This window comes from Aphanomyces astaci (genome assembly GCF_000520075.1).
Source record: "Aphanomyces astaci strain APO3 unplaced genomic scaffold supercont1.96, whole genome shotgun sequence".
NCBI lineage: Eukaryota > Oomycota > Saprolegniomycetes > Saprolegniales > Verrucalvaceae > Aphanomyces > Aphanomyces astaci.
Genome location: NW_009798359.1, coordinates 142863 through 154997, shown reverse-complemented (window position 1 = coordinate 154997; position 12135 = coordinate 142863). Strand labels below are relative to the sequence as shown.

Sequence of the window (12135 nt, the reverse complement as noted above, 5' to 3'; positions counted from 1 at the left end):
CGATTGGCTGCCGAAAGCTGGCGCTCTGATCCTGCTTCTATTTACAGTTAAATGAAGCGATTCGTTCATAAATGACAGAATAACAACCACTGAAAGTAATCGCACCCACCTTGATCTGTTCAGCAGAAGTTTCCGCCAATTAAATGGATGTAGCGTGTCATATTCAGCGTTTGATTGGTTGATATCCACCAATTACATTGATGCATTAGGACGAAACTCCTGGTTATGCTTTGATTGGCCGAATATACATGTTACGTGGCTCTCATTGGCCAAACCAAATGTACATTAATGTTATATTAAAACTCACCCATATGTATTGTATTAAAACTCACCCATATGTGACAAATGTACACTATAAAAAGACACGGAGTGGTAGGTTTTGAACATTATTCTTCATCTGTTTTCAAGTTCATCCACGAATTCTGCTACAACCAGCAGAATTCGTGGAAAATCTCAAAATTCGTCTGAAAATGTTGTACTTCGAAGTAGCAAACATTTTCGGACGGAGGTAGTATTAATACTATATAGTTACAGTATTAATACTACCCCATAGTAGGAAACTATGGGAAAACGTTCAAGAAATCTGGATACCGTTCAGCCAAGACTGAAAACCGTTCAGCAAATTTTCTTCCCGTAACCTTGTAACCCCGGGACTTGGTCCTACCTACCTCCGGCGTGCACATACTTTAAATAAAATATTTATATGGATTTCAAATATCCGTGATAGTATCATGTGTCATCCAAACGTCATCCACCATTAATATTAGGTCATATCCTAATTAGTAAAGATAAGAGTAAATTAGGATAATGCTAGGTCATTGCATACAATTGCATACAGGCCTCATCCGGGAGCGGCACGGCCTACGGCCTACCTGCCGCTGCCCGACAAGAAGAAAAGATAGATCATTCGGTGAAGTGAGAAGCTTAGATCCGCGCTCTCGTACGGCCGCGCTTGCGCAGACGGCCTCCCGGGCGCTCGGGGCCAACGTAAGGCTTGGTCACTACTTTAGGTTTCATCCCACAACTTCATCCAATTTCATCCCATGTCATCCCATGTCATCCAAATGTCATCCACTCTTTTAATTCAACAATTATATTATATTAACCATAGTATCCAAGGTTGGTATTAATATTCAATGCTGTCCCGTAAGTCGTAAGTATAATGCTAAATCCCCGGGGTTGTAGTTGAGGTGGTCAGAGTACAAAAAATATGCCTCATCTAACTAGAGTTTATTAGTTTGAACGGCTTTCAGTCTTGGTTGTATAGTATCCAGATTTATAGAACGTTTTTCAGGGTTTGTCTTAGTCTCGGCAGTGTACTCTACAGTAGTATGGTGCATTTCATCTAAAGACTACAAAAACATGCCTTGTCTTTCGGCAGCTATTCCAACTTTGTATTGATATTTTTTAGGAAAATAAGCCGTAATTACGATAGAACTGGACAAGACACAACAGAAGTTACGGTTCAAAATTTCGACTGGTGAAAAATTGATCCAGTAATAGAATTTAAACCAACCAGTCTTTTTGTATGGAAGGAAATATATGGAGCCAGGCACATTTTGGCCGAAAAGGAGCATCAAGTACTTAGTATATCTTAGTCTTTGTATACAACACTTATCCGTATGAACGTTTCCGGATTATTCAGGACGTTTAACCTACCAGATAAAAAACGTAAGTAATAATGATTTAACGTCAAAATTACGTGGGTTCAACTGCCAGCATTGATGAGTTTACATGCATAATACTCCATCCAAACCCTTCACACGTCTTATAATATTCGCCTCTGATTAAACTGTCGAAACCAACTACCCTCGTCTACTAATGCCTTGTCGTTGTTGGTATAACTGTTAGTTATATAGTACTTCTCCAATCAAAGTCATACAGTAGCAATATGTATACAGACAGTATTACGCATCTACAGTATCGTCAAGGCGACATGACCAGCGGAATGATATCGTTTCGATGGTCCAGGTCGTCGCGGAGTAGTGGTGGCACTTTATCGGTGTGTCTTGGGTCTTGGGCCTTGGTTGGATCATATCGCACGAGTTGCTGCTGGTGCCAAGGGGGTACGTCAGTGAGTGTTCTGTCGTCTTGTTGTCCTTGAGATTGCAATTGTCTACTGTTCCGAGGAGCATCGTGTAGTTGCGTGGGGGTAAATATGAAGCTGCTGTCCAAGTCATCTAGATCATCGTCCACGGAAAAGCCCGTACTTCGCTCGCCCGTCGAGTGTTGAAAGATAGATTCGTTGAGGAAATCAAAGCTAAGTGGCGATGACGGGAGGCGGGCGGAGGTGGGCGTGGTTGATGCGGACTTGTGGAACCGGGGGACTTTGGGGGTGTAGAGTGTCCGGGGGGTTGGAGTCGCGGCTGCAGACGAACTCAACTGCGTCCCCGCGCGGCGCTGGGACCCACCTCGACCTGTCAGCGCTGCGGCTGCATTGATTCCACCTACCAATATAAACACAACAAAAAACGGGATGATATATACTCAACAGGGTACTCGTAGTAGTTTGTATGGCAAATAGATATATATATATTACATATAAAGGACATGTACAACTTGAATTCCACTATTGAAGTATATATATACTGGATTCATGTCCATCATGAAAAGTAACGCAGGAATAGCCAACCAATGCTATGAGACACAGAATCGAGGCAAACCGGATGTGGCGAATTATACTGCGAGCGATTTTATCGTATATGTAAGCATATATGTATTAATATCTATCTATCTATCTATCTATATAGATAGATAGCTATATATATATAGATAGATAGATATATACATATATAGTTAGATAGATAGCTATTAATATGTATCTGCTTACATATACGATAAAATCGCTCGCAGTATAATTCTATCTATCTATATATATGTATATATAGATAAATAGATATTAATCTAGTATGTATCAGTGAAACCATATATAAATCACAGCATCATCACGTGTATCGATCCAATAGAGAATATGTCGCCAGCCAAAGTCATTGCGATCGTATAATATCGTTTATGTATATTGTAGATTTGGTACAAATTTCCAGACCCCGTCGAATCGAATCTCGCTGCCGAATTGAATCACGAATCGACTCTATTGGCCAATCCAATTTTGATTGGATTTGATTGGCTCTTACAGAAAGGACAAGTATGTTTTCAACCAATCAGAACTCCAGCGTGATTCGAAATTAAGTAGACAAACCATGCGAATTTTGGAAGTTCAAAGCGAATTCACCATATATATACATTTCTATTTCCATAAAGCATATTATATATATATATATCAGTATACATCGCCAGCCAATGTCGTCATCATGTATTGCGGGATAGAAGAAATAGACTTATAGATAGTTTACTAAGGTTTTGTAATACCTCTCGAAGTCGCCAGCGGCGTGGACACTGTCACAGATTTGGTGCGTTCCAGTTGGCTGGTGGTGCTGGCGGCTCTGGTCATGAGGTCGCCAATGAGCCCATTGGAGGTCGTACAGGAAGTGCACACGCGCAAACTTTGGCTCATGCCATCGGCATGCACTCGCCACGACTTGGAGCAGGCTTTGCATACCACCTATAAATATATATATATATATATATATACAAAACAGTTAATTGGTATGCCATTCACTACAGTATATAATAGCTGCTTCATATTATATATACGATCCATTTCAATGCCCATATCGAAAACTAACGTTAGTGCATTCGTCTCCACAAGAAGACGCCAAATATTATATCCCATCCCCCCACTCGATTCCTCATCAACGAGTATATTATCATACTAGTACGTGAAAAGAGCAGATGACATTGAAACCCCATTACAAATAATAGGCTGTGCACCAACCTAATTTATTTTTCCATATATATATATATACATACATACCGCATTTGTCATTGATCTGCACCATGACATAAAAAACGTGACTATAAAATTGTATAATTTAATGTACTCTTAAGTAAACAATTGGAAGATTGAAATCAATTTGATTAAACTTCACTACATGGAGCGAACGTATGACATATATATATATATTATATAAACACCATATATGTCGTATGATTGCACCATATAATGTTATTTGATCAAATTGATTTCATATATAAATATATATATATATATATATATATACATCGCACATGTCATACGCGTTTCATCATGTAATGAAATTTATGTGATTGTCAAAATTATTTCTGTATACATATTTTTTATAATTATATATACATAATGATAGCATTTGACAGTCACATCAAACGTCGTCGACATGGACACCCCATAGATAGTAGGAATGCCTCCCACAAAATCTCGTCACATTTGTCCCCACAATATAATATATATATATTATATTTACAATGTTAACGAGACCATTTATATTGTAAAATGAATGAAATGAACGTACTTCGCCACACTTTCGACACGAACACTTGGTTCCGAACGTCCCAAATGGCACCTGGCAGACGAAGCAGCGGCTTCTGTTGCCCTTGAGCACGAGTTCTCGGTCATTTAAGAAGGCGGTTCGGGTCAGCCGCTGGCCCCGCAGGAACAAATCCATATCCCCCAATGACTTGGCGCGCTTTTTTGCACTTAATTTCGACAGCCACGTGGGGATGTTGCCTGTCAAATAATATATGTTAAATCCTCATGGCCGGACATATATATATATATATATATTGTGAAGAACCAAGCAAGCAATTGAATGAAAAACAATACCGCGAAAGTCGGCCTGCAGCAGCTGGAACGCGTGGAGGTACCCCGGCCGATCGGTTTCTAAAAATACATGCGCCAGCCGATGGTACGTGCCCCGGACGAACCCCATCGACGCCTCCAGGTCCGGACAACATGCCAACGACACGGACTTGAGGCACCGGACATACCCACGCCTGCCTTGTGTGTCGAAATCATACCGGCACTATGCAAGTTGTTGAGGAACAAGCAGGGTATGCGAAAAAAAATTTGATTGCAAAGCGCTGGATAATTACTATAATTGATTGTGCGAGATCCAAAAGTGATTTTACTTGAGCCAACGAACAACCAACAATATTTTATCTTATCATTCATTTCAATAATTGACAATTAGACAATTTAATATTTAAATGCAGCAAGCAATACAATCATTGTATTGACCAAGTGCTGCAATACAATAGTTACTTGTTTTTACTCGGGAAAATGGATTAAAAAAAAAATTCCCATACCCTGGCAACAAGGCAACAGCCTCCCATAAACCACGACAAAACGCCAACAGTCGTTTAAATTAGCCAGTTTTTGGTTCAACTCGGAGTGTGTACTTGTAGTACAGTAGTCGACGATGAAAACAATAAAAATATGAGGCAATTTTGGTTCGTTGCACGCACACACGATTTTTGTTGGCCTCCATATATATATATATATATGCATCGAATTTAACAACCTACACCAATGGACAGACCATGGCATCCCAGGTTATATATATATACCTCGATGGCACAAAAGTCGCGGTGTTTCACCACGGCTACCACCGGACTGGCCACTGCCATCCATTTGATTCCGACAAATTGACGCGGGTTGGCTGGGGTCGGCGATGTCAGCGTATACAGCGGCGCGCCGTCCAACAAGTCCGGGGCAAACTGTCGACGATACGTCTGGTACTCTTCGTCCGTTTCGGCCCGAAACAGACTGGCTACGTCGTCGATGGAAGCGTAGAGGTACGTGGTCGAGCCGTAGGAGAGGACCCCTGCGGGCGCGGCGGGATCGTATCCGCTCAGCACTTGCAGGTCATGGTCGTCCTCGATGATGGACCACTTGATGGGGCCATTGTGTAGCCTGGCATGGCGAACCTGCAATCATATCATTCGTAAATATGATGAGTCTGCCAGCAGTACAAGCAGATTGGCAGTCACGTTACGGAATCGATCGACGCTTGCTCGGCAAAGGCCTTGAGGTCAGCCGTGTCGGCGTCACTAAGCAACGGACATCGGAAAAAGTGCGGCGGCAGCTTGGACATGCTGCAATGAGCTGCTCGTGTGCAGTAGTTAGTACGTCTGTGGGGTAGTTGGGAGTAACGATTTGATGCCTGTATGGTGGTGGGTGGGTGGGTGGCCTTTGATGACAAGTGGGCGGGTGTACAGTACTAGAAGGTGCGCGATGCATTCCGTGATAGCAGCCGTGCCACGGTTTCTAGTTGCTTTGTTTACCCAAAAACAGCAGCACATTTCCGCTACGGGTGAACGGGTGAAGGGTACAGTATTAACCATAGCTAACTCTCCTTGCGATGCAACTGAACCCTGGCAAGTACATGTAACACAAGGGGAGGTTGGGGGGCTACGGGGCTTTGCGGTATTGCTGGGCCCGTGCTATCCGGGAATTCCTCCACTTGGTGCGACAGGCGACAGGTCGTCTTGGTTGGAAACTGTCTCACCATTACTGTCGTTTTGGTTGGCATTTGACTACTTCAATACTGTACAGTACCTCGATGGGACCGAAAACTACATACCTAACGCTATGTAGTGGTTTCTCTTAGCATTATTCCAGCTTCCCGATCATAAGGAATACGCACTGCCTTCCGCCGCGATGTGCGTAGCAAGAGATCGGTCGAGTGGTGGTAAGTAGGAGAAAGGACCCAGGACCATAGTGTGCGTCGAGCAGTACTGTATGCACGACAAGGACTACAGTTCGGGTGGGTTCTGATTGTTACTACAGTGAGTATGAAGCCAAGTCAATGTTGCATGCACGGTGTCGTTCGTGTATGGGTGTGATATTTGAGCTGTTTGGTCATAATATGTTGGGATACATATTCACACATACAGTATATTTGGGTAGAGTCGAGTCTGCCGTTGTTTTTCTCAGCAAATCGAGCGATAATGAAACTATTGTATTAATATATACTTGGACCACCTTACCACTGGTACATTAGGGGTTAAGTGCATCTCAAAGTTAACTTAGCATTAGGTACATGTACTCACGGGGGGTAGGACGGAGTCCCACGTTACATTACAGGGCTACGGGTGGTAAATTGTATCCGGGTGGTATAATTCCCTCATCAAATATTTCGGATATGCATCAAGACAACAGTGGAACTGTTTTACTGTTAATGCTCACTTCCATTAATCAAATTCGGAGGTACATGTAGTATTAATACTCCCGGTACAGTACAATTGTATCATTAATAGCGTGGGACAGTGGGACTGTATTTTGTTTTTTGTAAGCGCTGCACAGTATCCTTTTTGTTTTTTATATGGAACTTACCACGTCACCTCTTACGTGGGGATAACAGTATAAGTGCATCTCAGTGGCAAGTAGCTAAAAAAGCTATCTAACCTAACCACTACGTACTGGTGATGCAATTAACGCGTGGATTTCGCCTTGTATGTACTCTACCACGGACACAAGGCTAGAACGATGGTCATACAGTATTCGGGTTCAATATACTAACTACTATTAATGGTACTATTTTAATGAGGGAATTATTCAATGCAAAAGGATGCAAGGAGACACCAAAGGTCACGAAAGCAACAACAAATCTCGTTTGTTGACTTGTTCATGGAATTCACCGTGCTCCTTTTTAATATCCAATCAGAGTCCATCACACCTTGATTCTTACACACGATTGGCTATAACACTGGCTGAAGAGGTTGCAATTTTGAACTGTTTGGACGCTTGAATTTTGTAGAGCTTCGTGTGATGCTGCTCCGGAGAATTGTGCACATCCAATGTCGTTCTCCCCTTACAGCTAACGTTATGTTGTGCGCTCGGTTGGGTCGCAATGCCGTGGCTGCAAGTGCTGAAGTGGCGGCTTTAGCACTTGCAATGGGTGCCACCAAGACGTCTTGCGCCACCCGCCCGCGTAACCACGTGATCACACCAGCACGGAGGAGTACGGCACCGACACGGACTGGATGGTGGAATGTTGGATGACCACAATCATTGGGTTAGTAGGCAAGTGGTGATGTTACTGACTGTGAAGTCTAGACCTGTTCGAATTGACTGAGTTCGTTTCATCATACTCTGAAGTATTGTAGCTAAACTTTGATACAGTAGTAGCTGCTACAGAGTGACAGCAACACGCCGACAAACTACCGTATACCTTATGGATCTGTATCCCCGAAAATGTCAGTAAAATCTGATCGAAATGGATACAACTCAATAAGGTGGTCTGATTTCTTTCCAATGCGTTCGGATTGGTTACTTCTACTACTTCGACTTGTTTAATTGGCTAGAACGAGATAATTGGACAGTTTTGACCAATATAAAGCGACTTGGGTACAGCCTTCCAAGGTACCACCAAATCGTACTTTATTGACACCATACAGCAATTTGGGTACAACGCGATAAGGCAAAATCATGGGTACTGATCCATAAGGTATACGGTAGAATTACTTAACGCTATAACAGCCAGCAACAACCACAGGGTGCAAATACAAATATAATCTGCAAATACAAATAGCATGTTAGTCCTCATGATGTGTTGTTTCGGTTTTCTTGGGGCTAATTCCATAAAGTCCAACCGGAGATTTCACACCTTTCTCGTACCCCCTCCGTTGAGATGGCAATCAAACAACCCTGCAATCTGTGGTGGCTGTGCCACTGAAACCGAGTACTCTTAGACTACCAGTATGTGGCAACCAACCTCTGAGTATTGGTTGCCACATACCACTCCTGTTTATAGGTAGTCCCAGTGTTCCGGCTACGTAAGTGAAGTCAGCGTACTAGTATCAGCCCTTCATATTCGGCTACTGTATGTTGCTGGTTGTAGTGCTGACAAGATATGGCCCAATATGTGCACCAACAGCGCGCCGGAGGGTCGCTCGTGCGGCTCAGCCGAAGAGTTCCGCCCTCTTCCCCCCTGCAGGGGTTTTGGTGCGTTTGCTCCCCCATTATTCTTCAGTATATGGTTGTCGTTTGACAAGACCATCTGGTCAACACTCAAGCAGTTCCGATGGGCCTGAATGGCGGTGGCTCGTCAGTAACGTCACTGGTTGATATTGTTGACCAGTTGATCATGTGTTGTTTTGGCGGACCTCCTCCTGGACGGGTACTTTATGGCTGTCTGAACACCACGGCCTAATATAAGACTTATTATTATAAGACTTGATATTGGTGGTGACACTGCAACCCGTGGATCTAGGTTTGCTGGCTGGAATTCCCGTCACTTCTGGCTTGCTCCAGATCGTTGGTCCCAAAAAGTGTCACGGCAACCCTACATATACCAATTACTGTATAACGTTAGGGTTGCCGTGACACTTCTTGGGACCTTTCGATGGAGGGGTTTTTCTATTCGAATTTTGCTATGGTTAATCCTCCTCACCCAAATTTGGACTGTTCAGTCCAAAAGTGATACCGTTTTTGAATGAACTTGGCAATAATATATCTTGTATTCACTAATACAGTAGTATACAATCATGGTGTATTGTTCAATACACTCCGACTTTCGCACAGTAACGTTACTTTCCCAAATTTCAATCGACTGCATGATCCTGCAGCACGTCCAGCATGTCCAGAAGCACCGTCATGCATGCGCTTGTTGCGTACTACTTCCTCGGCATCAAGCGCACTGCCATTGCTCGTCTATTTAGCAAGTCTGTGAGTACCATCTCCAACTGGATCCAACAGCATGAAAAGACATGCCCAACATATTTGTCGGCTAGTTGGCAGGGGCCGGGATTGTTGTTGGGAGGTGATTGTGATGACCGCGTGTTGTACCGAGGATTTTTGTGGTGCCCGTGAACCTTACATTGCGACTTGGATTATGAGAATTGGACTGACAAAAAGTTCAATCTGCAACGGGGGGGGGTAGAAATTGTTTTGATGTGCTGAACTATTCAGAAATCTTGTAAAGGGGGGGGTTAGAATGGATTTTGATTGGCTAGTTCATTCTCAAATCTTATTCGATTCTACTGGCGACTCCAATTACGAACGAATATTTTATAGTAGTGTTTCTTAAAGAGGAGAATTAATTCAGTTTGTAGGACTTCAAATCATGGCGAAATTCGTATTGGTGTTGATGGGATATGAACTAAAAGAGTGAAAATATCCATACTTACAGTAAGACGTCGCAGGTGATTGGTTGAAAAATTCGCCAGGCTATTATTATTAATACTACCTCCAGACGGAAATAGAAGTCCCTTTTCATTCTTAGAGGTTTTTTCAGAATTAACCGGAATTAATTACTTTATAGCGTTCTTTATATGTACCCGGATACGAGTCACGATTTTATACTGATTATACTAAAGACCTGCATTAATTTATATTCTGTACAAAACATAGTTTAAATTGTTGTTGACTATTTGTTCATGCAGGTAGAATGCATGCAAACTACAAACATTCATAGAGTAGAACCGCCTTATCCATTAGGGTATTCATCTTTAAGGTATTATATTCCACAGGGATACGGATCATACAAAGACCTTTACAACAAGCATACTTAGGGCAAAAACAGATAAAGCAGACCAGCCCCTGAGGGGCTGGTCTGCGAACATTCCCGTCCACGCTTTTTGAAGTATCCACGCAAATACGACTTCTGATTGGCTAAAACGTGAATTTTTCCGGATAACACAACGTCAAAAGCAGGGACGCCTGAGTTGAAGCAGCGATGATTCATCCCTTCGTTTGAGTGTCCGTTCCTACTTTTGCACGTTTTCGATAGAAATTAAGAAATATTTTTGATATATTTTCAGAATCCTCGAAAATAGTTCGGATAACATCCCTGCCTTAAAGCGTGGATGGTTTTTCACAGACCAGCCCCTCAAACAAATCACCAATTTTATTAATTTTCACCAAAAGGGACTTCTATTTCCGGTAGTAGTACGCGCGAAACACAGTAAATCTACTGCTCGTATTTAAAATTGAAGCGTATGCGACATGTAAATTAAGTTGAGAAACTTCGTTGCAGATTCTTGAAATGATGTTGTATTTTCATGTTGTCTCTCAAGAAAGACTGCTACCTCTTCGTTGAAGCTTCAAAGTATTTTAACACACCGGCAGCCCTATTACAGGCCTGCGGGTCCGGAACAGTACTACGTACTATGACTAGCACTACATATTGGTAATTAATTCGATTTCAAAATGGACTGGGGCATGCCAATCGAATCGACGGAGTAATCGACGGAACAAAGTAGCCAATGACATTTTCGAAAAAAACATTTCGACCAATCAAATTGCAGGCGTATCCGGTGCATTTGCCAAGCTTCTCCATTTCACAAACAGTTCAACGTTGCATCGGACAGGAGTCACAGTGAGTATAGTTAGTTCAAGTAAAATGACGCTCGACGATTTCGTCGAATCTACCGAAAATACCAAATTTCGCTCGAAAGCACAATAATATAGTACAAGTACTTAGTACTTGGAAGCTGAATCAGGCCACTGTCCGCTTGCTTGGAAGAAAATACTCGTGCGTACTAGTAGTACTTACTATGTATCCACGCTGCCCGTACAAAGTCATCAGTGGCCGACACGATAAAACTCATCATACAAATATTTGGACTTATTATGGCGACATGACCAGCGGAATGAGGTCGTTTCGATGGTTTAGCTCGGTGGGGAGAGTGCTGTTGTTGTGCGGTTGCTGGTTCGAAGGTGGTACAACCGTCAGTCTTCTGCCGCCCACTGCATGTGGAGGCTGTCCTCGGTAATGCTGATGAGGAGGGTGGTGGTGTTGCGTGGGTATGAAGCTGCCGTCCAAGTCGTCCAGATCGTTCACGGAAATGTTGGTAGTACTTCTGTCGCCTGTCGGGTGTTGAATGATGGATTCGTTGAGGCAATCAAACTTGGGCGGGGAGGTTGGGCCGCGGTTGAGGGCAGAAGAAGCGGACTTGAGAAAACGGGGGTTCGAGCTTCCGGTGGTTCGGGATGTTGGGGTCGGGGCTGCAGAGGACGACGACGGTGTCCCCGCGCGGGGATGCCACCCCCCACCCCCAAGAGTCGGCGTGGTGGTGCTACCTTTTGTCTGACCTACCAACATCAACAACGGGAAATGATAAAATATACAAACACGAAAACAGCCAAAGGGCAATCTCGAGATGACAACAAACACCAACACATCCAGGGCATCCCCGCAAACAGGATGTGGCAAAAACGAATATATATATATATATATTTGTACCAAACCTTATTGCTGAATGCTATTACTAGTAGTACAAACTAGTACATATACTGTAGCAGTAGCCAAATGTGTC

General features: G+C 43.0%; 3 protein-coding genes across 3 annotated transcripts; 1 reads left to right on the top strand and 2 right to left on the bottom strand.

Moving 5' to 3' along the window:
• Window positions 1-1926: 1926 nt before the first annotated feature.
• H257_17023 (hypothetical protein) lies at window positions 1927-5969 on the bottom strand (the record flags this gene model as incomplete). The annotated part of the gene is made up of 6 exons (XM_009845662.1): window positions 1927-2447; window positions 3370-3562; window positions 4389-4603; window positions 4700-4898; window positions 5443-5802; window positions 5871-5969. 6 exons carry the CDS (start codon window positions 5967-5969, stop codon window positions 1927-1929), a joined length of 1587 nt encoding a protein of 528 aa, XP_009843964.1.
• Window positions 5970-8729: 2760 nt separating this feature from the next.
• H257_17022 (hypothetical protein) lies at window positions 8730-9688 on the top strand (the record flags this gene model as incomplete). The annotated part of the gene is made up of 2 exons (XM_009845661.1): window positions 8730-8821; window positions 9445-9688. 2 exons carry the CDS (start codon window positions 8730-8732, stop codon window positions 9686-9688), a joined length of 336 nt encoding a protein of 111 aa, XP_009843963.1.
• Window positions 9689-11447: 1759 nt separating this feature from the next.
• Window positions 11448-11921, bottom strand: H257_17021 (hypothetical protein; the record flags this gene model as incomplete). Its single annotated transcript, XM_009845660.1, has 1 exon — window positions 11448-11921. The coding sequence occupies one exon, from the start codon at window positions 11919-11921 to the stop codon at window positions 11448-11450; it is 474 nt and encodes a 157-aa protein (XP_009843962.1).
• Window positions 11922-12135: the final 214 nt, after the last annotated feature.